General features: G+C 40.7%; 2 protein-coding genes across 5 annotated transcripts in view; one reads left to right on the top strand and one right to left on the bottom strand.

The window, feature by feature from the left end:
• UBQLN1 (ubiquilin 1) overlaps window positions 1-12,263 on the top strand; it is a 29,077-nt gene extending 16,814 nt beyond the window's left edge. Inside the window, exons 4-11 of one of the 4 annotated variants that reach the window (XM_086479257.1) lie at window positions 799-1,061; window positions 1,835-1,993; window positions 2,626-2,869; window positions 3,351-3,493; window positions 4,558-4,641; window positions 8,724-8,839; window positions 9,158-9,326; window positions 11,066-12,263. In XM_086479257.1, the coding sequence (XP_086335383.1) occupies window positions 799-1,061; window positions 1,835-1,993; window positions 2,626-2,869; window positions 3,351-3,493; window positions 4,558-4,641; window positions 8,724-8,839; window positions 9,158-9,326; window positions 11,066-11,218 (1,331 nt within the window). In that variant the 3' untranslated portion in view covers window positions 11,219-12,263. Of the gene's footprint in view, window positions 1-798; window positions 1,062-1,834; window positions 1,994-2,625; window positions 2,870-3,350; window positions 3,494-4,557; window positions 4,642-8,723; window positions 8,840-9,157; window positions 9,327-11,062 lie in introns of all 4 variants that reach the window. The other 3 variants (XM_086479256.1, XM_086479259.1, XM_086479258.1) reach the window with 3 other exon arrangements.
• Window positions 12,264-15,149: 2,886 nt separating this feature from the next.
• On the bottom strand, window positions 15,150-20,008 carry IDNK (IDNK gluconokinase). Its single transcript, XM_086480221.1, has 5 exons — window positions 19,962-20,008; window positions 19,754-19,784; window positions 19,304-19,390; window positions 17,691-17,734; window positions 15,150-15,510 (listed from the first exon to the last, which is right to left on the bottom strand). Exons 1-5 carry the CDS (start codon window positions 20,000-20,002, stop codon window positions 15,150-15,152), a joined length of 564 nt encoding a protein of 187 aa, XP_086336347.1. The 5' UTR covers window positions 20,003-20,008.
• Between the last annotated feature and the right edge of the window lie 5,110 nt (window positions 20,009-25,118).

Genomic DNA, 25,118 nt, shown 5'->3' with positions numbered 1-25,118 from the left:
AGGCAACACCTGGAACAAAAGTAACAAAATTGCTGCTAAACTTACAATTCAGTATTTCTCAGGTTCCAATTCTGATAGCATCATCAGTCTTCTCTCTCATGAATAAAGAGGCTACAGTCTGACTTAAAAATACTATTTCCATAATCACAGTGAAGGTTTTTGGTTCATTCTTTTTCATCTCTAATTTGCTTTTGGAGGTTGGGGAAGAGGTGGAATTGGAAGAGCTAACTGCAGTAAGCAATTGCTTTCTTAGGTGTACACGGTTCTTCAGACTGACTAGTACCTTCTGAAACTTTTTGTTTGGACGCAGCAAAGGAGGGGAATTCAAAGCATAATTAGTTCTTGGTGCATTAGTAAGAAGAGGAGCTCTGCTTGTAATTACAGTAGGGAATATGAGTCAAACTGTGAGATCTCTCTTGGTTGTAGTCTAACCAAGAAGAGACAGACAAACAATTATTATAAATGCATTGGAAAGTGTTGCTGGGGGTGGTGGTGGGAACCTAAGACCCCAAAAGTCAAACGTCGCTTGCATCTTAGCTATGGAAAATGAGAAGAGCTGTTAGAATTGTAACAAGTCATACTTCTGATGCAGTTTGTTGGATTTTTAGTTGTCATGCTATTTAAAGAAGCAAACTCATTGGATAACACTTGAACAGCCTTGCAAAGATGGACTTACCATTCATTTTCATTTGAAGTGTGGGATATGTTAAAGTATTTTGTATTGAGAAAGAACCTGGATGTGTTTAGAAGTATACTAGAAGCTGAAAGTTCAATTATATTTTTTTCATCCTCTTAAAGGTGGCCTCGGAGGTTTGGCGGGTCTGAGTAGCCTGGGCTTAAATACATCAAACTTTTCAGAGTTGCAAAGTCAGATGCAACGGCAACTTATGTCCAACCCAGAAATGATGGTTCAGATAATGGAAAATCCATTTGTTCAGAGCATGCTTTCAAATCCTGACCTGATGAGGCAGTTAATTATGGCTAACCCTCAAATGCAACAACTGATACAGAGAAATCCAGAAATCAGTCACATGCTGAATAATCCAGATATAATGAGACAGGTATGTAGAAGGATCTCATCTTAAGTTCATGACCTTTGATTATACTGTAACTATGAACAGCAGAGCAGGAATTGGACATGCTTAGTTGAGTGCTTAAACATTCTTGAAGTATTTAGTCTTGTTAGAAAATCCATAAAAGGTCACTGTAGGCAACTTATGTTTATATTTCTAGTTGTTAATGTCTGAAATAGGCTGATAATTCAGAAAATATGCAGCATAGTTTTGAAAGACATTGAAGACTGTGCATCAGTAATCAAGTCTTCTGAGAGCAGAGCTGGATGTCTCTGTGTACGCTTGAAACCTTCTGTTCTGTAGCCAACAATAAGTTTACCAAAAGTAGTAATTCCCCAAAATACTACGTATTTTAATTCTATCTAGCTGTGGGCTCTTCTGATCTTTTAAAATTAGATGGTACGTAAGATATGCTGTGTGGCAGAAGGTATCAAAAAACAAATAGATGCTTTTGAAAAGGTAGGTATTTATTTTAAAGTTAATATTATAGGCTGTCTGTTGAAAAGAAAAGAATAGTTCATGCAAGGCTTTTCTTCTGTTTGGCCAGTGCTTACTGACCCAACCAGCATAGTGGCAATTGTGGTATAATACTGACTAAATAACAAATTCGGTTTACTTCCGCTAAACTGACATCTTGACTTGGCTTTAATTGTAATTTCAAACTGGATTAGACAGTGGGAAGTGAGATATTTCCAAATGCTGACGTTTTCACTTTAGAATGGATTTCTTATTAATACAGATTAAACGTTCCACTTCCCTAGACACTAGAACTTGCTAGAAACCCTGCAATGATGCAGGAAATGATGCGAAACCAAGACCGAGCCCTGAGCAACCTTGAAAGTATACCAGGTGGCTACAATGCCTTGAGACGTATGTACACAGATATTCAGGAGCCAATGTTGAATGCAGCACAGGAACAGGTGAGAAAACATTGCAAATGCCACTGAAAGTAAATATTTTTTAAAAATAAAAACATGTAAGTAATGTAAATTTCTAAATATGTACTTGACAAAACATTTCTTGAAGCTTGAAGTCACTACATGGCCTCTTATTATTGAAAGCTCTTTAAAAATTCTGTGCTCTTCTAAACTTGAAGTGCAGCTACTGCTTTTTGTGTTTGAGAAGCTATTTTAAAGTTAATGAATTTCTGTGTTACTTAAATTTGAATTCTTTGCCTTAAAAGTCTGAGGTCCAGAAATTTTTTTAAGGGTGTGTTTGCTAACTTGGAACCTAAGATGGAAAGAAAAAAAAAAGTTTGAAGTTGGAAACCAGTATGCAAGTTATAATCTTACTGTGGTCAAAATACCAGTGTAGTAGCAACACTGCTTTCAAAAAGAAATTATTTTTTTTTTTTTGGAGATGCTAGTATCTCAATATTGACGTCTTTTCAGATTATTTACAATGAATTACTGTAGAATGCTGAATATAACTCACCAAGAACCATCGACATTTATCTTCATATGTAATTTTGGAAAGGTAACTTACCGTTTACAGAGACATAAAAATGGTTGGCTTTAGTAGATGATACATGTTTGCTTTCCTTCCTCTGCAGTTTGGAGGCAACCCATTTGCTTCTTTAGTAAGCAATGCATCAGTAGGAGGGGACAGTCAGCCATCTCGTACAGAAAATAGAGATCCTCTACCAAATCCCTGGGCTCCTCAGTCCAGTTCGCAGACTTCCACGACAAGTACCAGCACTGGTGGTGAGAGCTGTGACAGTAGTAGTGCTGGAAATAGCACCTCTGGCAGTACAGGGCAGAGCTCAACTGTACCAAATTTGGGACCTGGACTAGGAGGTGTGTTATTGCAGTTGTGTATATTTTTACATACTTGGGAGCTTGAAATGTTTCTTTCATTAGAAAGAGTTTTTGATTTGGAATTTTTATTGGTATTTACTTTTGTAGAACATTTGACTAGTATCAAAATCCCCTGTAGAAAAGCAAACGTGGAAAGTAAACTGAGAGTGATAATAATACTTGTGCATTGCCTTAAAATAACAAAGATAGGGAACTGCTAGATGAATGATAATATTTTTCATGTTTGGAGGCAAATGTGAAAACAGCTAATAATGCAGATACTTAGTGGGGCTGCTTGTTGGGTACAGCCTCTGTCTTAACTTCTAAGGTAGATGCATCTGTGTAAGCACAACCATGTTGAGGTGTATTTCAGGAACTAAAACTCTTAGAAACTAAGCGGTTATATCTTGGTTCTAGGTGTAGTCTAATTCATCTGATAATAGTCAGGATGTTTACTAAAGTGACCTTTACTTTTTTTAAGCTGGTATGTTCAACACACCAGGAATGCAGAGCTTATTACAGCAGATAACAGAAAACCCACAGCTTATGCAGAATATGTTGTCTGCACCCTATATGAGAAGCATGATGCAGTCATTAAGCCAGAATCCTGATCTTGCAGTACAGGTAAATGCATTTGGTGTGGTAATGTATTGTGTGTATTGAAGGTAAAAAAAGGGGCGAGGGGGGAATTATTTGAATCTGATACAGTGAAATTTTCATTTGTGATAACATCTCAACAGTTGTCTGTAGTGAATGGCCCAGTTTTTAATGTTGATCCCTGACTCACTGAAATTATTATCTACTTAATGTTTAACAATTAATATTAAACAGTTAAATTGAGTAAGCTTCTTCGTTTGTAGTTGCACATCACGCCAGGCATGCTTCTAAGATAACTTGGAAGTTTGTGTATGTTTTGTACAGCCCTGAACTTGTGACCCAGCATCAGAATGAGTTAGAGAAGACAAGTGCTTTGGTTGTAAATTAAGATAAATCTACCAGTAATAAATAGCCCCACTAGCCTGGGAGAAGTGAAGAGAGGAGAGATGGTGCCTTATCTAGGCATTATTCTGGTTTTAATTCCTCTTTTGTGACCTGTGCTCACTGTAAAAGTGCAGATGCTGTTTTGTCAATGGTATCATAGAAGTGCTTTCAAATTTTAATTAAAGCAGTAATATCTGAAGTCAAGTTCTGAACTGAGATTAAAAAAATGATATCTTTTCTGTATTAAATACTCACTTGGAAAATTTCCTTCACTTCAGGTGAAGCTGTCGCTTAGATCTGTAGTGAAGGTTCAGCAGAAAAGGATTTTCTTGTAATACAAGTGATGTTGTCTTGGCAAGTATCTGGCAATTCATTCACTTAAAAGATTAAAAAACCCCAACGAAACAAAATGAAAACAACAACAATAGAAAACAAACAACAAAAACCCAAAACAAAACAACCCCCCAAAAACCCACACACCAAAAATAACCCTGACCCAAACACCCAAACAAACAAACAAAGCACCCCCAAAAAACCTTCAGTGTGTTCAGGCTGGTGGTTCATAACAAGTTTTGGCCAAAGGAGTAGTAGTTCATTGTTATTCTGTGAGGTTATTTTTGTAGACTTTTATTGTGTAAGTAGCTGTCTTAAGACCCCCTGTGGTTTTTACTGCTTGATCTTTGAAGTTAAATATTTTTGTCCCATAGATGATGTTGAATAATCCTTTATTTGCTGGAAATCCCCAACTTCAGGAACAAATGAGACAACAACTTCCTACTTTCCTTCAGCAAGTAAGATGAGATACTAGCTGTTAATGTCTGCAAGTCAGTGAGCAATAATTTAAATAAACTGGTGTCTGTCTGATTTGGCTAAAAGCTAGATTCTGTAATATATTCTCATTGGTTTTAGAAATCAAATTAGACTGTGTCTTGATAATAAACTCTTGCTTAATGTCTCCATTCCTTTCAAAAGTTAAGCAAAAGTTTAATGGATTTTTTTGTCTGTGGCTAGGACAGCTACTTAGATTTGCTCTTGCTTCTTTGCTTAGAAGGAATAATTGTTACTGTACACCAGCCAGAGAACACCTGTTTGCAACATGATTTGTTTTGCAAATAAATAAGATTAGTGCTTTTCCCACTACTAGAAAAAAGTTTCACTTTTCTGGTACCTCTTCAAACCTGCCTTGAGTATTTGAGAAAGAGATCTTACAGCATGCCTTGAAAGACCCGAGTCAGTACCTAATTCAGAAGAAGTGGGTTCTGAAGTTTTTTGCCTGTAAAGACTGCACTAGCACAGCCTTCCCCTCTTAACAACATTGCGCTTGCAGCCAGGGTATCTGCTTGGTATTAGCTGCCACAGTATGCAGTGGTACTGTATTCCCGAAGTAGGAGCAAGTAAGATATTTTTTTTTAAGAGTTGGAAACTTAATCCAGTGCATGAGTTCCATCATTAGGCCGTCCTTGCAAATCAGAGTAAATTTATGTGTTGCCAAGATCTGGTTGCACATAGACAGTTTTATGAGTAAAATAATTAACACATACATAAATTAGTCACAAATTCAGTGTTCAGAAGAAACTGTTCAAAGTTTTTCAACCACATGAATGGCTGTAGTGTTTCATAATGCCACTGCTTTGTGATGACTCAGTAGCATCAGAGGAGCTGGTATCACATGTATGTTTTGAAATCTGAATAAATGGTAATGTATGATGCCATAGTAGGAATTATTTCTGTGTCCTTTGGGTATCTGCTTCTGTCTGTATCACCTTGGGGTTTATCTGCACAGCTAATTTTCTGTTGTGTTCACTATGTTAGGTCAGGTGATCAGCAGCATTAGCAGGTGAAGTAAAGTGGACAAATACGCTGGCTATTCTCAGAATGTTGCCCGTATTGCAGCTTGTACTTCCCTGCTTATCTACTGGTGTTTATATTATGGGATTGAGTGACAGAAACCATGGAATGTTCCTCTGCATAATGGAAGGCATCTTTTGCAATAAAGGGCAGTTGCCCAGCAGAACTAGGAAAGAATTGCTGCTGCTTAACAGCTGAGATTAATAATGTTCATAGAGACAAGATCCAGGTCACCGAAGTGCTCTGAGAATTATTGGACCACTGTTTCTGTAAAACAGGTCCAAATATCAATTTAAATATTTTCTTAAAGCAGTTGCAGCAGCTTTCTCTGGAGAACCCAAAAATGTTTTCTTTAAAATCCGAGAGAACTTTTCCAGCTATATCTTTAGTTATTCTCTGACTTGTAGCTATCAGGCAGATAAAAATCCAAGCGATGAATGGAGAATATTAACAACTTGCCATGCTTAAGTCTCATTAAGCACCAATATTCCAGGGCGGGGTTCTTCATGTCCTATTCTGCAATTCTGCTCTGCACCAGAGGGTGTGTGACCATAATCAGTGATTTCTGTGGGAATCAAAAACATTTTTGCAGAAGCAGCAATTTGGTCTAGAGAAGGGTGCTAATATTAATAAGCCCATCTGCTATTTGAAGTAGGTCTGGCTACCAAGACTGTGTAAGTTGTGACTGGAAACACATTATTTTTCACTTAACTTTGGCATCTCTAAGCAAAAGTTAGCATAAGCCATTAGTTCTGGTTTTGTAGCTGTTATGGTTTAACCCCAGTCAGCAACTAAGCACCATGCAGCTGCTCCACTCACTCCTCCTGCCTCCCAGTAGGATAGGAAGGAGAATCAGGGGGAAAAAAAAAGCAAAACTTGTGGGTTAAGATAAGAACAGTTTAATAACTAAAATAAAATAGTAATAGTAATAAAATATAATAATAATTGTAATAAAAATGAGTATAACAAGAAGAGAGAAATAAAAGCCAAGAAAGGCAAGTGATGCACAATGCAGTTGCTCGCCACCTGCTGACTGATGCCTGAGCAGTGATCGGCCCCTCCCAGCCAACTCCCCCCAGTTTATATACTGAGCGTGATGTTGTATGGTGTACAGTGTTCCTTTGGCTAGTTCAGGTCAGCTGTGCTGGCCGTGATCCCTCCCAGCTTCTTGTGCACTTGCTTGCTGGCAGAGCAAGAGAAACTGAAAAATTTAGGACACATGCACCTTGAATACTGTGCAGTTTTGGGTCCCTCACTACAAGAAAGACACCGAGGTGCTGGAGTGTGTCCAGAGAAGGGCAGCGAAGCTGGTGAAGGGTCTGGAGAACAGGTCTTGTGAGGAATAGCTGAGGGAACTGGGGTTGTTGAGTCTGGAATAGAGGAGGCTGAGGGGAGACCTTATCACTCTCTACAACTACCTGACAGGAGGTTGTAGTGAGGTGGGGGTTGGTTTCTTCTCCCAAGTAACAAATGATAGGACAAGAGGAAATGGCCTCAGGTTGTGCCAGAGGAGGTTTAGATTGGATATTAGGAAAAATTTCTTTACTGAAAGGGTTGTCGAACACTGGAACAGGCTGCCCAGGGAAGTGATGGAGTCACTGTCCCTGGAGGTGTTCAAAAAACATGTAGATGTGGCACTTCTGGAAATGGTTTAGTGGGCGTGGTGGGGTTGGTTTGACAGTTGGACTTAATGAACTTAGAGGTCTTTTCCAACCTTAATGATTCTACGATTAGTAACAACTTAAACATCAGTGTGTCATCAACATTATTGTCACACAGATCCAAAACACAGCACTGTACCAGGTACTAGGAAGAAAATTAACTCTATCCCAGCCAGAACCAGGATAGTATCTAAAATAGTCAGGTTTCTGGACATTTCAGAAAAGAAAGCCAGTTTTTAGTTGAAGTCTGTTGTGGTTTAACCCCAACCAGCAGTTAAGCCCCACACAGCTGCTCACTCATTCCCCCCATGCTGGGATGGTGGAGAGAATAAATAGGAAGAGTAAAAGTGAGAAAACCCGTGGGTTTGATAGGTAAAGCAAAGGTAAATTGATGCAAGCAAAACAAAAGAAGGAATTCATGCAGCGCTTCCCGTCGGCAGGCAGGAGTTCAGCCAGGACAGCAAGGCTCCATCATGCTTAACGGTGACCTGGGAAGACAAAATGCCCTAATTCCAAACGTCCCCCCCCCTTCGTCCTCCTTCCTCAACTCTTCATATGGGATGGGATATCCCTTTGGTGGGCTGGGGTCAGCTGTCCTGGCTGGGTCCCCTCCCAGCTCCTTGCCGACTCACTGGCTAGGCAATGTGAGAAGCGGAACAGCCCTTCACGCTGTGCAAGCACTGCCCAGCGGTGACGAAAACATCGCTGTGTTATCAACTCTGTTTCCAGCACAAATCCAAAACGTAGCCCCTTAGCAGCTGTTCTGGAGAAAATTAACTCTAGCCCCATCAAAACCAGTACAGAGTCACAGTGAGAGCCCTTGAATGTCACACGTTTGTTTGCTAGTATGTTTTTGCAGTGCATTTGTTTGCATTTATCTAGGCTGTGAGGTCACTACAGATACGAAGAGATGCACAAATAGTCATGATCAAACTGCTGCAGTCTGAATTTAGCTAGGAAAAAGAAACATTGTATAACTTTTTCTTAGGTATCTATAAGTCAAGTTTCATTGTGTTCAGCACTCTTGCTTATTACTAGTATGACATAGGAGACTAATTCTAGAAGGATGTTGGACTAATACCGTTCTGTGGCTTTGAAAGATGAAGTCTGCTAGGAGAGGTAATGAAAAATACTTTTCCTTGCATACTTCTCATTTGAAAGGCTTTGTCCACATCTAAAAAGTGAATTGATATGTCCTATGAAAGTTTTCTTAAAGAAAAAATACCTGAAGAAGTTCATGTAAATATTCAAATATAAAGTTGAAAAACAAGTTCTGAAATGATGTCAGATTCTATAAAATATCTGTTGATAAAGATTAACTTCGAACATTTGCATACAATTAAGAGTTTCTCTCCTTTTCTTAGATGCAGAATCCTGACACATTATCAGCTATGTCAAACCCTAGAGCAATGCAGGCTTTGCTACAAATTCAGCAGGGCTTGCAGACACTAGCAACAGAAGCACCGGGGCTTATACCAGGGTAAGAATCTGTCTTCCAAATTTAGGCAATAATTTTCTCTTTTGTTTTGTTGTTTATTCTTTTTACATCTAAAAACTTACCCAGTTTTTATTAAAAACTCCTCCTCCTGCCTTTTTTTAGTTTAACTAAACTTGTTTTAGAATCTGTCACATTTTTGCTTGCCACGCACTTCTAAACAGTGATGACTCTGGTCTTTGTGTTAGTACTTAAATTCTCATCCCGTCTTTGACAGGATTTTCACTCAGTAATTAAATAAATCAGAAGAGACAAGCTAGTATTTATTAAAGTGGTGTATTTCTTTTTCTGTCATTTATGCAGATTTAATCCTGGTTTAGGTGGACTGGGAAGTACTGGAGCTCCTACAGGGTCTGCTGTACCTAGTTCTGTTACCAGTGAAAATACAAGTCCAGCATCAGGAACTGCTGAAACTGGTCACCAGCAGTTTGTCCAGCAAATGTTGCAGGCACTTGCTGGTGCAAATGCTCAGGTAAAATACATCACTATAGTCTAGATGTTTTTTTTAATTCTTACTTTATTTCTTCATTGTAAACACACTCCCTGGATGCTTCTGGTCAAAGTTGAGCAGAGGAGGCATAAAAGTGGTGTTGCAGCTGTGCAAGTAAATGCTGGAAAAACATAAAATTTGAGTAAAAGTGTCCTCTGAACAATCGATTTTTATACACTCATCTTCATACCCTTGAATTTCTGAAATGCTTGGAAAGATTGAGGCAGATTGAGGTGATAAGGGTCTCTGGCAAGTGAAGTGTGGGCTCAGGGAAGAGAAAACCTTAAGCGTATTGCACACCAATACCTCTGTGCTTTTTGTCTGTATTGCTGGCTGTTACTCTTTTTTTCGTAACTAAGCCTTTGTCCCACACTTTGGAATAGCCACACTCTGTTTATTTGGAGCCTGAATTTGTTATGTGGCTTCACTGACATCCTGCAGGCCCATGCTGCAGTGCATTTTGTTAACATACTGAGTGGGATCAAGGGTTTCCAGAGAGCTCCAGAAGTCAAGCAATGGTGGCAGCTTTGCCAGTAGGTATAGGCTGGTGAGCAAGACTGGCTTTAAAGGACACATGCTGTTAACTCTCAAGAGTGCTGAAGTGGCACCCTTACACTGTGTAACGGCAGACTGCTGGCGGAAGGGGCAGTCCTGCTTTTTCCTCCTGTTGGCCACAGGGTGGGTGAGTTCAGCTTGCTGATCTGACAGGCTTTTTTCTCATGTTATCTAACCACAGGAATGTGTTGGTGGATGCCACTGTAGGAAGCCATATTCTCATACATTTTCACTTACGCTGTCAAATCTTACACTACTGAGTAAACATTCTGTTTGGTGTTGCTTGGGGGAAGCAGGTGGGGGGCAGGTCTTAAATTTCCAGTTATGTCTTTACATTGTATTAGTTTGGAACCGTATGCAGATTTGAATACTGGTAGTAATTTCTTGATGTGTGAAACTGTTGAATTAGAACGAAAGGAAAATGAGCAGTAGCTGCCCAGGTTTGGTGTTGGTATCTACATGGACTCATTGATTTCAAAAAGTGACTTCTCAATATTATTCCCACATACTATTGTCCTGTAATTGTTCCCATTCAAAAATGCCTCTGAACTGAAATTCATACCACTGGAATCATGGAGAATTTTGCCATGAGTTTTTGTGTGAGCAGCATCATCCCATAAAGCACAGCTGTCAGTCTGCCTTAGACTGAAGCTTTCTGAGAATTAGAATTTTGCTAATTTTAGTCAACACATACTTGGAGCATTAAAAAAGAAATTATTTTTATGTCCAGGAAAAAAAAAAGCCTGTGCTGTTCACCATTGCCGACAGTGACATCATAATTCTTGCTGTTCTGCATTACTAGGTTGAACTCTGTTTCAGTAAAAAAAAAACAAACCCAAAAAAACCCAACCTATATGCATATCTTTGAGAAACTATTCTTGGGACATCAATTTACCCAGTTTAATTTTAGTGCTTTTTTTATCAAACCAACATCTCTTCCCATAGTTCAAGAATGTCATGTAAGTATAGATGCTGTTAAAATTTGAAGCTGCTCTGACATACTAAAAAAGCGATTCAGTTGTGAATGGAATTTATGTTGTAGTATATTTTTAGGATCTTGGTGTAGTCAGAAATTAGTATAGAGTAGTGCAGAACCAATGGTGTTTAAATGATGTAGTTTGCTAAATGTGTTATGGTTTTATAGCTTGAAATTTTGTTCTTAGCAGTTACAAAATCCAGAAGTTCGATTTCAGCAACAACTGGAGCAGCTGAGTGCAATGGGCTTTCTGAACCGTGAAGCAAACTTACAAGCGCTAATAGCAACAGGAGGAGACATCAATGCAGCTATTGAAAGGCTGCTTGGCTCTCAGCCTTCATAGCAGTGTTTCTTTAACTTGAAAAAATGTAATTTATTTTTGATAACAGCTCCTAAATCTTTAAAATATTTGCTTTATTTCATTCTGACTCTTGGGATTGTCTTGTTTCAACTAAAATCAGTCTGATGCATTTAAGGTGGAGTGCAGTAGTTTTCTTCCAACAGTGGGAATCAATGCATTTTCACTTTGTTGCATGCATCACACTTCTTTTGTTCTGCATTATTTGTGATTTTTTGGAAACAGTATCAGCTTTCACAGTTGGTTGAACAGGTTTTGTCTGACCTACAACTGTCCAATTTATTTACTACTTAAACATTAGTCTTCAGTAGTAATTTATGTAGAATACAAATTAAAAAAGAAACAAATTAATTGAAGCTACGATTTGTGGGTACCAATACTGCTTATTGTGATTTTGGCATGGGTTTTTTTTGCTAGCAAAATGCTGTAAGATTTATACCACTTGTGTAATCTACCATTTTTTGCTTTAATTTGTATAAACACAGTATATACAATGGAGACAGCTCATTTCTAGTGATTTACACATTGCAATAGAATGAAATCTTTTTCCTGGATTTTTTGCGTTACTTATTTAAAAAAAAAAAAAGTCATGAGACTTGTTTTTGGGGTAGAATCTTCCAGCATCTTTGGTCACCATCTCAGCAAAAATGCTTAAGCAAGTTCAGTTAAAATATATTAGAATTCCTGTTCTGGTTATCTCTTTACATCTAACTGTACAGAAACTTGCATTGGTACATTGTCTCAACCAATATTCACAAAGATTAACTGTAAATTACCTTTATCATTGTGCAAATTAAAGGGGCACTTGCCTTATGCTCTGGAACAGCTTCTAAAGCTTTTTTGCTTGTTCCACTGAGATTCTAACATGTATTCTGTTTTGTAATAGAAACATTACTTTCATTCATGGTCACGTGATACTCTTAATTACTTTTAACCACCATGTAAAAAATACTGTATATCTTTTGAGTTTTTATTGGTAGTTACTTCTCTTGTGCACAGGTAATAAATGAATTAAAAAAATCTTTAAGCATCTTGTCTCAGTGTGTTTGCAATTGATGATTACCTAGAATTCAAGATGACTGACCAGCTTAAGAGTTGGCATTTGAGTGTAAGGTCTGGGAATATTCACTGGCTCTGGGCTAAGATGAGTAAACGACTCTCGTAAGTGTGAGGTGGAGGGAAGAGAGTAAGAGGTGTGTGATGTTGACGACTACTAGCTTAGATAAAGTGGGTGTAGCAGGTGCCATTTAAATGATGTAAAATATGTACATTCAAATCAAACGCTGTTACAGTACTATTTGGGATGTGACTGCAAGATGGCCAGTTTTGTAAAGGATGTTGTCTGTCTTAATTCTCTTCTTGGTTCAGTGCCTGCATAATAAAATAACCACTTTAATTTAGGGCTGAGCTGGCAGGCAGCTGGGTCTGTACCTTTGCCTGTATAGGTAACCTGTGCAGCTTAAGATGACTGTACCCTTCCTGTGTTTAATGTATGAATGGATACTGCTATCGGGATCTAACATTTCATTTCCTCATTATACCACTATAGTCTCCAGCGTGTTGACTGCACCGCACAGCTTGGTGTCGTCAGCAAACTTGCTGAGGGTGCACTCGATCCCACTGTCTGTATCGCTGACAAAGATGTTAAATAGTGCCAGTCCCAAGTGGCAAGTTAATTTCAATGGTTGCTTTGTGGTCCTTTCAGCATCATTTAAGCTGTGGAAATACTTTGTTTTGCTTTAAGTAAAAGCAAAAGGCAAATATATTAAAAGTTTAAGGGAAGAAAATATTCCTGTCCTGGGTGCTAAGAGTGAGAAATATCCTGACCTAATTTGAAGAAGCATGAACTGCATCTAAGTAAAACCATACTATTTTGTTTAAAAGACACTTCCAAAACCCAAGGTGCTTACATAGACTTCCCTAAGAGAGAACATTTTTTAAGTGTTGAGTAAAATTTTCAGTTAGTGCCAGCCACTTTGTGACAAGCAGCTCTGAAAATTAGAGTCTAGCCTTCTCAGAACTCCTACTTCCACTTGAAAATGTTGCCTAGTTCTGGGTTTTTTTTTGTTACTTGAAGGTCTGATCCTATCTGTTTGTGACAGGGTGCAACTGCTTTCCCATCACTGTACAGTGTCCTGTTCTAGTTCTATTGTGTCTGAAAAAAGTGTGCAGAAATCTGTGTTTAATAATGGATATATTAGAAAAGCTGTTTGTAAAATGGTATATCGGGAAAATAGTCTTCATTAAAAGCAGAGGTACCACAAGCGGGTGCTATTTCTTTGGTTTTCATAGCTACTAAACTTTTACAGTTCTGAGGAGTCACTTGGTCTGAAGAGGTGCCTCGTCTCTGAAATCTGAGGGTAAGAATCAGATAGACATGCCTGTCTCTTGCACTCAACTTTGCCTCTGAGTCTTAAGCTTGCACCTTGGGTCTCAGAATAAACAGGCTCTGAATTGAGAGCAAGTGTTCTTTCTAGTGCTGCTGTAGTGTACAGCAGGAGACTAAAACTGGTAACTGCCTGCTATTCTCCATCCAGGCCATGAACAAACAGGAAAAGACCACTTCTGGGTGGGTGTTGTTGATGCCTACACTCCCAAATTTGTATCTGAAAGTGCCTGCTTTCAGTCAGATAATGCCCATTCATTGCACTGATCTGAGCACAGTACTTTGACTAGTAAATGATAAAGCCCTTACTAATACAAAATGAGAACCAAGACAAATGTTTTTTTCATCCAGGCAAAAATTACACCAAAGACACTTTGAAACATTAGTTTTCCTTCTAAAGGAGTTCATCCATCAACCTAGAAATAAAAAAATTGCATGACAAACTAAAAATAATCCATGTTTGGAGGCATATGGGGATGACTCCAGATGTGACTCAAATCTTTTGTCTTACAGAAACTATCTGCAGTTTTCATTAAGTTAAGCTAAAAAGGCATCTCTTGTGTAACAAAGCGTAAATAACTTTTTAAAAATCACTCTGGCAATAAAAGAGGATTTTAACCTGAGTTAGGTAACTCATTGGATATTTGGAAATTTCCAATCACAAAAAAAAAGTTGTGAAAAATATGTATTAGAAACAGTTTGATCTTAAGCTTTAAAGCAGTTGTATGAACACCTATCCATATATTTGACTGGATATTGGTTGAGGTGGAAAACTAAAGCACACCAGAAAAGAGAAATAAAGGAGAAGGTCCAGCTTTTTTCTAAAAGAAGTAAACACCTGTCGATCTTGATTTCAGTATCTTAGATCACTGGTTGACTCTCCCCCGTGCACTTCATCAATTGGTACGCTTTGTACATAAAAGATGGGAGTTCAGAGCCAATATGATGCCATTTTTACTTTATTTCTGAAGCTTTCCGTACTATTATATTTTGTCTATTGCCTCACTACTACTACCTTTTTTCTCACATTTTTCAGCTTGGTGTTGAAGGCATACAGCAAGAGTTCACAAAAGCTCCTTTGAAGTCAGTAGTGCCCTGGTGAGGTTAGCAAGGACAACAAACTTTGTCGTGCATGTTCCTGCCTCTTCTAGAAAAATAAATCTATTGTTTCTAACAAAGCTGTAAATTATCACTTAATAGCAGATGTGCTCATCTCCATGTTTGACAGCGTAAAAATTCAAATGGAGGAAATAAATTATTGTGTGTGGCCCTTAGCAGGCTTTTCCTAAAATGGGAGTTTTAACTTCGTACGGTGATGGGTTTGAAAAGTTCTTGAAAATTTCATCTTACATGTTTTTTACAGAGCCATGATAAAAATACCAAGAGTAGTAAACCAGCTCTTACTATTGCAATCCATTTAAGTATCAGGAAAAATAAGTTGTTTTGATTTAATAATCAATTTAATAATTAAAATGCTGTTTCATACCCTTGATATCCTTAAGGGCATTTCTGTATGTGTAATTCAGAAACTTACTCCAGAAAAGCCTCACCCTGAAAAATGGTGCTCTCGATTTCCAGCACTATTTCAGGGAGAGATTTTTCTAGACTGACAGTAATAAAGTTTTCTGGTGCGCTAGGAGGCTCCAGAGTATCAAACTGAGACTTGAGAAGTTCAAGTGGCATAAAATGGCCTCTCCTCTTCTCCAGGCGGCCAGCAATGATGTCTATAGGCCCATCCAAATGAACAAAGAGGATCTGCAGTGCTGCGTTTTCTCCTGGTTGCTCTGGCTTGTGGCTTTCAATTGCAGATGCTCCACTAACTAATACACGCCTATACATCTTCTTCAGTGCAGAACAGGCCAGAATTGCATCTTGTCTAGATAAGTCTTCTCTATCGAAAGGAAAAAAAAAAATAACACAACAAAAACCCACAACAACCAAAAACCATCCACATGTGGTGTAACTAAATGGCTCATTGGTCCTGCTGAACAAGAAGACAAACCCTGGATCCTTGGGAGTAATGGCAAAATTTTGACAGGATTTTGAAACCAAGTTTCCAAAGCAGGTAAAGATGTGATTTGAAAGTGAGGTCAGGCTAGCCAGCCTCCTGTAAAATCTCAATCTTGGGGGCCTTCCTTATAGCCACCATTCTTTCCTAAACTAAATCAAATTCTAGAACAAGTGTCATGATTGTTTCCTTAATTGCTGAGAACAGCAGCAACTGAGTATCTCTACAAACTCCCATCCACTATCTATAAAATTACTGTACTGTACTAATCTGCCTGGAGGGTAAGTGGCTGCTGAACAGTACAGAGCTCTGTTCTTAAATACCTGTGCAGGTATACATCCTAACACCTGTCTACAGTTAAATTTGTAGATTTAACTGTAATGTTACATTTTATGTTTCCTGTAGCCATACTCATCAGCAGCACTGCATAGATCTCCTCTTCAAGTTAAACAACGGATCAAATGCAGGTAAATTAATACCTTGCACATGCATTTTTTTACTGGCAAGGTTTCTTAAAACAAAGCAAGCATTAAACCATGGGTGTTCCACTGAAAACCAAATCCGGAATTGGTTGTCTCGATGAAGAGTGACTGAAATGCCTGCCTAAGAAATTATGTTCCATAATCAAATTAAAATTTAAAAATCATGCTATGTTCATTAGATTTTGTTTCACATGGAAATAAGAACTTGTAATGCCTACTATTATCACCCAGCTAAGCCAATGCCAGCCTCAGCTACTTGTAAGTGCAAGTAATTAAACAGTGGAATTTGGCTCTTTTAAAGTACACTTGATTTTGTGAAGTTTCTGGAACTGGGTGGTGGCCGTGGGCTAGCATGTAACATAAAGCAATAGATCCAGCATAACAATGCAGCCAGCTTTCTCAGTGAATTAACACATGCCTCAATGAGGTACGCTCACCTGATGTGCACAAGCAAGCAACACCCACTGTGTAAAGCCAGGCTAGACAGTCCCTGTTCTCCCAGCCTTTCCTCATTTGGGAGATGCTCCAGTCCCTTCACCATCTCCATGGCCCTTTGTTGGATACTCTTCAGTATGCCCACATCTCCTCTCTTGTAACTGGGAGCCCAGAACTAGGCACAGCCCTCCAGCTGTGGCCTCACCCATGCTGAGGAGAAGAGTAGGATCACCTCCCTTGACCTGCTGGCAATCCTTTGTCTAAAGCAGCCCAGGATATCGCTGGCTCATGTTCAAACTTGGGTGTCCACCACAGTCCCCCCAGCTCCTTTTCTGCAAAGCTGCTTTCCAGCTGGGTGTGCCCCAGTGTCTGCACTGGTGTCTGGGGTTGTTCCTCACCAGGGGCTGCACTTCACGCTTCTTCTTAAACTGCATGAGGTTCCTGCCAGCCCATTTCTACAGCCTGTTAAGGTCCCTCTGGATCAGCCACTCTTCCCAGTTTGGTTCCCTCTGCAAACCTACTGAGGGCACGCTCTGCCCCATCATCCAGATCATTAATGTAGATGTTAAACAGGAAGGGACCCAGTACTGACCCCTGGGGTGCACTGCTAGTCACTGGCATGCAGCTAGACTTCATGCCACTGATCACCACCCTCTGCACCTGGCCGTTCAACTGGTTTTCAATCCACCTCGCTGTCTGCTCATCCAGCCCTTACTTCCATGAGCTTCTCATAGACCCTACGGCAGATGGTGTCAAGCACATGACACTATCTTATTCAAACTAACAACATTTTACAAAATTTTATCCTACTATCATAATCGGTGTATTTTGTGGTTATGTCCTTTGTAAGTAGCTAATGTCAGGATTATTACTGAACTAGATCCTTGAAATTATTTTGACACAGACAGCAGAAAACCAACCAACTATCATTGGCAAGAGTTTTCCCAACGCTGTTGTTCAGGGTTTAGCTCACCCTCAGCAATTATTATGACAGCTCAGATTAGCAAACACAGAGCAGCTTTACTACTTGCAGAATGTTTTTACACTACTACATACATTTCTGCTGTGGAACGCAATGAGGAAAAACACTTTTGGTCCTGTTTTTTGTCATTAGCCCAAACTCCTTAAAGCTAGGTGTTCTCTTACCTCCTTAGTATATCATGCAATGTACAAAGCCAGGGAATCCTGTCCTAGAAAGAAAATAAGTTAGTTCAAAGTTGCTTATGAAATTGTTTTGAAACAATTGCTTCTAACATCTAGAGCATTTGAGTAGAGATGAAACTTAGCACTAAACTGTACAGCAAGTTCAGTTTTGATTCTCTTTCTTCCTAATGTAGATTTGCTACCACTGCCTGCAGGCTAACAAGAAGTGCAAAGCATGTTATCAATATGATGTTTTTAGTGGAATAGTACTATTTACATCACTGAAACCTACAAGTATCTGAAGAAAGTAATACATATTTACGGGTAGCATGCACCTGCTAAACCTTTGAAGGACAGTCAGCTTCTCTTTTGCTTCTGTTACACAATTCAAATGTACAGCCTGAATTGTTACTGCTTTTTCCTTATATCTTGGCATACATTCACAATGCTTTGGATCAAAGTTGAGGTTTTCAGGAACAGACAAATCTAAATTTATTTATCTGCAATAACTTAATTATATAATTTTTGTAATGCCAGTAGCAATCACAAATAAATGTCATCATAGCCACAGTTTTGCAATGCTTTTGCTCAGTACTTAGGCAAACACGATGTGAGTGATTGATCACTTTCTGATTATAATCTTGTTTTAAATATTAAGCTCCCACAAAATTTTGTCATACCTACTGAGAACTCAACAATTGCTCCCAATTCATCATCTGCCGTTACTGCTAGGTGAGCACAACAAATGATAACATGGACAAATAAATGCAACAACTTTTTGTCATTGTCATTACAGAGTAACTTCCCACTGGCATTCAAGGCCGTTATGATTTTGCATCTGTGGTGTTTCAGGAGATGCTTTTCTCCTGCTGGGCACCTTACACCAATGGTTTAGTCATTCAATTGTGCAATGCTGCTCTAGATGACATACTGGATTATATGAACTTTCAACCACTAATGAAAGATTAGAGTTTTTAACAGGAATCTAGAACATTTTTTTCAGTCTATAGAGAGTGCTTTGAAGAACTCCCTAGTTCAGCTTTATGTGTCTAGAGATTTCCCAGAAAAAGTTCAAGAGCTGTCATCTTGTAACTTTTCTAATTCACTCCAGTCTCTGAATTTGTAAGTATTGTAAAACTAAACTTGATCATTTTTATCTGTTTAGGCTGAACAACAAGCTGAAGGGAAAGAAGCATGTGTTAAGTAGGAGTGTATAAATCAGAAGATCGTGGAATAATCACTGCAGTAACTGTAAGTGATGAAACGTACTTCAGTAGACACTTGTCTATCTTCATGTATTTAACTCAAAGAAGCAGCATGCAATCTAAAGCTGCAACTCTGTGTATTGATGTAGAGGGAGACATTTCCGACAAATCTTAAATCAGCACCAAACCTCTTGTGAGCTACCAAGCACACTTTGATAAACAACTTTTTTTTTTATCAGAATCCTGTGTAACACAGGAAGCCTCCCCCTCTTACCAACTGCAGACCTATAAATTCAGCTGATGCTTAGTCAGCCTAGTCTACATAAAGCACAATCTACTTCAGCACAGTGTGCCAGAGATTACAAAGACAAACATGTCGATGGCTGTTCTTTCAGGGTTTATACAAGGTACCTCGTCATCTAGTGGTATCCCTTCTGCCATCTTCTTCTTATTCTCCGGAGAATGATAATCGTCTGCATCGTAGAACTTCCATCCCAGCTAAGAAAAAAACCCCTAGAGTTATGGACCATTCTGCCAAACCAGGGGAGCTGACAGGGATCCCAGAATCTACAGAAACGACACCTAATAAATTACAGGCCTCTTACGCCGCGCTATGAACCACCGTCTGTGTCGCGATGGTTGGCAAAAACTACACAGTCAGCTCGGCGGCGGCAGCAGCTGACGCACCGCGGCACCAGGCCGAACTCGCCGTGGGCCACCCCGCGCTGGCGACAGCCCCGCACGGACCGCTCGGGGGGCGGGCTGACCCCGCTGCCGCACCGCGGTGGCTAGGCCGCGCCTCACCGCCGGGGGCAGCCGCGCCGCCGGGGTCGGCACTCCCGCCGCCCTGCACCGCCGTACCTTCGCTGCCAGCCGCGACCCGACCGTGGTCCTGCGGGGAAGCACAAAGAGCTGGTTACAACCCCCCGGCGCTTGCGCACGGCGCCGAGACCCCCGCACGGGAGGGCTCCAGCAACGCCGAGCCGGAGCCCCAGCCGCGCTCCCAGGAGGGCAGCCGCCGGAGTCCCGCCGCCGCTCCGCCCCGCCGCCATATGCGCCCGCTACCTACTTCCCCGAGCCGCTCACGCCCATCACCACCACCAGCACCATGGCGAGCCCGGCCACCCGCGCCGGGCCGCGCCGCTCCTCTTTCCCTCTCTCCTGCCGCCCCGGCCCGGCCCTCTGCGCGGCGAAGCGGGACGGCACCGCGCGGCCGCCCCGGACCGCCCTCGGCCGCGGGAGGCGTGTGCGGGCCCGCCCGCGGGCTGCGGGCGCGGAGCGCGGCGGGGCGGTCCGGCCCTGGGGCGGCCGCGAGGGGAGGAGGCGGGCCGGGCTGGGGCGGCACTGGGGGGCCGCGGAGGGAGGCGGCGGGAGCGCCTCCGTGTGCTCGGCGCCGCTGCCCGCGGGTTGCCCGGCAGCCGCTTCCCGCCCCCTCACCCCCCCCCCAGGAACCCGGTACAGGCGAGTGGTGTCCCCACTCCCTCTGCCCGCAGTTGCTCCTCGACCCGTTTTGCCCACGGCTTTTCGGCCCGGCCGGGCGCCCCTGTCCTGGCGATCGCGTTCACTGTCCACAGCCTCGGTAACACGCTCGGATTAACAGAAACGTCGATTTCTGCCGTGCGTGTCACAGCGCGCGTTAATGGCTGCCGGATGCTGTTTAACCCTCCGCTCACAGCGGCCTGCCTTTAAAGTTTAGTTAACCCCGCAGCCGCGCCGTGGCTCACTCCGGTTTAGCGTGTTTTTGAGGGCAGATCAAACCGTATTTTCACCGGCTGGCAGCGCCGGCGGCTGGCCGGACCCGCGCCCCACTGCCGCGGCGGCCGGAGGGAGGAGGGATGCTGCTGCCGGAGGCCTGTGGTTGGGAACACAACCGCGGAAGTCCGTGGCGTTCACGTTGTGTGTTTTGTTTGTTTTCGGCTTCCCCCCTTAAAATTAGTTTTTGCAGGATCACATCGTATCTTAGGCGGAGAAATCGCTGCCTACAGCTCATGCTGCAGAGGACTGCAGCGCGGTTTTAGCCGGGAATAGCAGAAATCCCCGCACGTACAAAGGAGTGGAGGGACAGCCTTTTCATGGGAAAGATTGCAGGCTAAATAGAGAATATGGATGGCAAGCGGAGCGACGTGAGGTTTTCTCTCTCTCTCTTTTTTTTTTTTTTTTTTTTTTTTTTTACTTTTTGCAGGTGTTGTAGTAGGTCTGTGTCTGGGGTGGGCGTGTGGAGGGAACAGTGCTTATTGAGAGAGATGAGAGATGAGGACGAGAGAGGCAGGGGGATAGGTACACCTGATGGGTGTGGGATGTCCCAAGCCTGCAGCTCACGCCCTTGACTGATGGTCCATGTGTACACAGCAAGTTAATGTACTGTAGACACTGTGTTTGTTACTCTTGCACAGACCATGTGTGCCATACGTGAGTGGCAAAGCTGCTTTGCCCATGCACAGTGGGCACGGCAGGGATTTATGGACTTCAGCTAAACAACCAAATGTCTGGAAATTCTAGTCCAAGGTCTATATATTCCACTTAGACACAATTTGCAGCCGTAAAAAGAGGTAATGGTCAATTGAGCTCAGACGTCTCATAATCCTACCAGAGGGAAGGTCTAGCAGGCAGCTGGAGTGGATGGCCTAGCGCTAGAGTGTTGGGAAGGGAAGAAGTATCCATGAAAAAATGGATACTTGGACACCAAGGATGATTACTTCGTATTGAATGTTTCACTGTGGCTGTGGGAGTTGGCTGCTAATGCCTTAGAGGCTCCAGTTATCAATGTGAAGTGGCGCATACTAAGTATGTTCTTAAGGTTAGAGGTACTTAAGAGTTGTTCCAGAATAGGCAGTGGTGCTACTTCTAAATATATTAATGTAATGTTTCTTGTATAGTCATGATTATTTGACATGATAGATTTATCCACGTTTAGAAGAACCCAGATTTTAAAAATCTTTTTTTTAATAGTATCTTCTCAAATACGCTGTCATATGGCTTTTGAAATGGTGTACCTTGCTTACTTATCCATGGCTTTGTGCTTCTGCATGAAAAATTGTGATTTGAAATAGTAAAAGGTCTTGAACATGTTATTAACAATACTGATCCATCCAGTTAGTTTTAACACTTTCCTTCTTCAATTAATCTTCTGGTTTCTCTGCTAGCATAGGGATTGAGAGAAGTGCTTTTATTTTTTCTCTAATAATAAAAAAAATAGCTTAATGGGCACTACCATAACAAACGTATCGAAATTTGAAAATTTGATTTTATGGGAGAATATCTCCCTATTTTCATTGTATACATTGGATTTCCTCCTGATATTCATTATATACATTGGATTTCCTCTCTGTTTTTTCCTGCAAAGAAAGGCTATCTAGGTGATTGCAAAATGAGTAAGTTCATTACACTGAACAGAAAAAAACCCACCCCCCAAACAAACCCAAAATTTTATTTAGATAAGAGATCTGATATTGGTAGTGATTCTTAATTAAAAAAAAAAATTAAATTTGCGTCTTCTTTACTAGTCCTTTAAGTTAGCTCCTCCTTTGAAGGAATAAACTTATTAAATAAATATCAGTTAAGCCAGTTATATCACTGGTTTCTCAAATAGAAGTCCTTCTCCAAATTGAAGAAGATTGAGTCAACCCTAGTTTCTGAAGCTAAAAGGGGTAACATGACCTTATATGAATCAAACCTTGGAAGAAATTCTCAGAAATTACATTAGGTCTTCCCGTCTGCATGAAATTTTATTTTCTTTACAGGGCACTTCAAATAACATTATGAATGATGGATGCCTTGCATTTTTCCTACTGTTGTCTGTCTCTGACCATTTAATTGAGGTTGGAACTCTGTGTATTTCATATACCTATTAAGAGGGTTTTTTTAACAAAGACCGGAACCTTCAAAGTTATTAGGCTACTACCCAAACAGCCCAGCCCTCAAATTACTAACAGACCACAGTGATTCCTTTAAGGCACCCGGTGACTGCCTTTTCTGTAATAGCAGCATGATTGTGCTAAAGTAATTTAGTTTGCCTGCATCTTTTCAATTTCTTGGCTGATTCATTGTGATGCAGGGGGAAATGTTTCATTCGGGTGAGAGTTCTTGGGATATTCAAGTGAACAAATGTGAAAATACGTGTGGTCGCTTCGACCCTGGAAGCATTATCACAATTGCTATTCCCATACCCGGAAGTAAAACCTTAATTGCTCTGTCACAACAACCCTTGGGATTTTGCTAGTACCAAGAGCAACTGACTGCCCCACCTACACTGCACACCCAACCGCTTTTGTAACCAGATTATCACAAAGTTATCCAGCCTGGTTACTATGAAGGAGAGAAAACATCTGTTTCTCCATTTGACAGCTATTTTTCATAATGCATCACTTTGTATTCTTATAAAAAGCTCCATGCCAGGCTGGTGTGATGCCATCTAACAGCTATTTTATATCAGTGTATTTGCAGGATGTCTTGCCAGGAGTTCTCTTTCACTCAGGACCGGGCTAACAAACCACGAGCATGCATTGACAGGGCTGTACAGGCAGCAGTGTGCTCTGCAGATGCTGCTGCAGGGAGGAGAAAAGGAGAGGGAGAAAACTAATCAAATTGTGTGAAGACAGGAGCCTATAGGCAACGTGGAGAAGGCAATTATAATTGGACTTCCTGCTGGTGTGGTTCGTCTGATTTGTGCAGATATAATTCATGTTAGTAGGCAGCTGGAGTGATGGCTGGATAACACTCAGCCAGGCAGTTGACTTAACAGGATCACATTACATATGCTTCAGTATCCACTTAAGAAGTGTTTAATTAAGTTGTAGATCCAGTAAGATATGTGGATCCTTTCGGTTTGAGTTGAATGAGGATTTCCCTTCCAGCCTGTCCTAGTCACAGACAAAATAAATATGTTTTTTCCACTTATTATTTCTTTAATAACATGGAGGACCTTCATGTTAGTCTTTGTCATTTAATGATATATGCACATCTTAGGAAATTTACTCTAATGTCGTTGTTCCATTGAAGATCATTTGCCATAGTTGGAAGGTGCCTTCTCTCCAGCATTTGAAATTCTTGTCATTATTGTCAAAATATGTAACTTGATTCTGAAGCTCTGATGTGGTTGTATAAAAAAGCTGTATGATTTCACGAGTTCCAGAGCACATTCATGTAGCTGAAACAGGAGATAATGGAATGTAAATGTCTTCTGATGTTTTATTTATTATGTTTAATAACAGGTGAAATTAAAATATAATGGTGAAGGATGAATGTTCAAGAATCAAAAGGCAAAACCCCTCAAGAATACCTAGCAGAAAACCCATCATGTACTTCTAGCCCCTAAGAATTTTCCAGATACTGCATTTTCAAATACTTTTTAAAATGGCATTTAGTGTATTTTGTGGCTTTTGGGAGTATTTTCAGTGTCTTCCTGAGCTTCTCCGGTCTGACTAGCTATCTAATACTGGATATGTGGAATTCAGTAAAGCTTTATCATCTACTTAAATTAGCTGCCTAATTTTAGAGAACAGTATAATGAAATGTGAATGAAAGAATTTTACTTTTCCAGAGTTGTTTCTATTTGCCTTTACTGTACCTGCCTCATTCCCAAAGTTACTAGGAAAGGTCTGTTGTATTCAGAATATTGCCAAATTCAAAGCAGAAAAAGAACATTCCCACCCTAATTCCTAATTGAAATTTATCACAGCATAATGGTGAACTACTATAAAAGTGCACAGACCTCCTAAAGCTTGCCAGCAACATCCAGCATCCTGGACATCTGTTTCTTATAAAAGTGAGGGCTCAGATATATTGCGTAATCTCAACATCCTGAATCTTAAGGGGACAAAGGCTGTATTTCAAGCAGCTAAGGTTCAAATTTGTGTAGAGCTTTAAGGGTTCAAATTAAATCCTGGATATACATTGACAGTAAATACAAGTTAGGGAGTCCAAATAAGAGGTGTTCACTGTGAGGAGAGCCACTGAAATAGCTTATAGTGTGGTGTTCTGTTAATCACAGTTGATCCTCATTATGAAGTAAATCAGCTTCAAATTATGGCTGTGTTAATCAAAACTGTACCAACAATTTTCAGGATTTGTTCTATGCAATGCACAGTCAATACACTGTCTGAATTCCTTTCCTTTTGATTGTACAGTAGATATCTGGGGTCTGAGGAGAGCTTAGTACAAACTGGCTCTCTGCACCCAGCAGGATTCCCCAGAACTTGGAAAAAAAACCCCAACAGTTTGATGAATC

This window comes from Leptosomus discolor, chromosome Z (genome assembly GCF_034619465.1).
Source record: "Leptosomus discolor isolate bLepDis1 chromosome Z, bLepDis1.hap2, whole genome shotgun sequence".
Lineage (NCBI taxonomy): Eukaryota > Metazoa > Chordata > Aves > Leptosomiformes > Leptosomidae > Leptosomus > Leptosomus discolor.
This window is presented reverse-complemented; position numbering and strand designations above follow the sequence as displayed.

Excerpts from the sequence above, each read along its gene's own strand:
- IDNK (XM_086480221.1), bottom strand. The coding sequence starts at position 20,002 with ATGGTGCTGGTGGTGGTGATGGGCGTGAGCGGCTCGGGGAA. Across the intron at positions 19,785-19,961 it reads GGCGTGAGCGGCTCGGGGAA|GACCACGGTCGGGTCGCGGC; the intron begins GTAGGTAGCGGG and ends GCTTCCCCGCAG. Across the intron at positions 15,511-17,690 it reads TTGCATGATATACTAAGGAG|AGAAGACTTATCTAGACAAG; the intron begins GTAAGAGAACAC and ends TCCTTTCGATAG.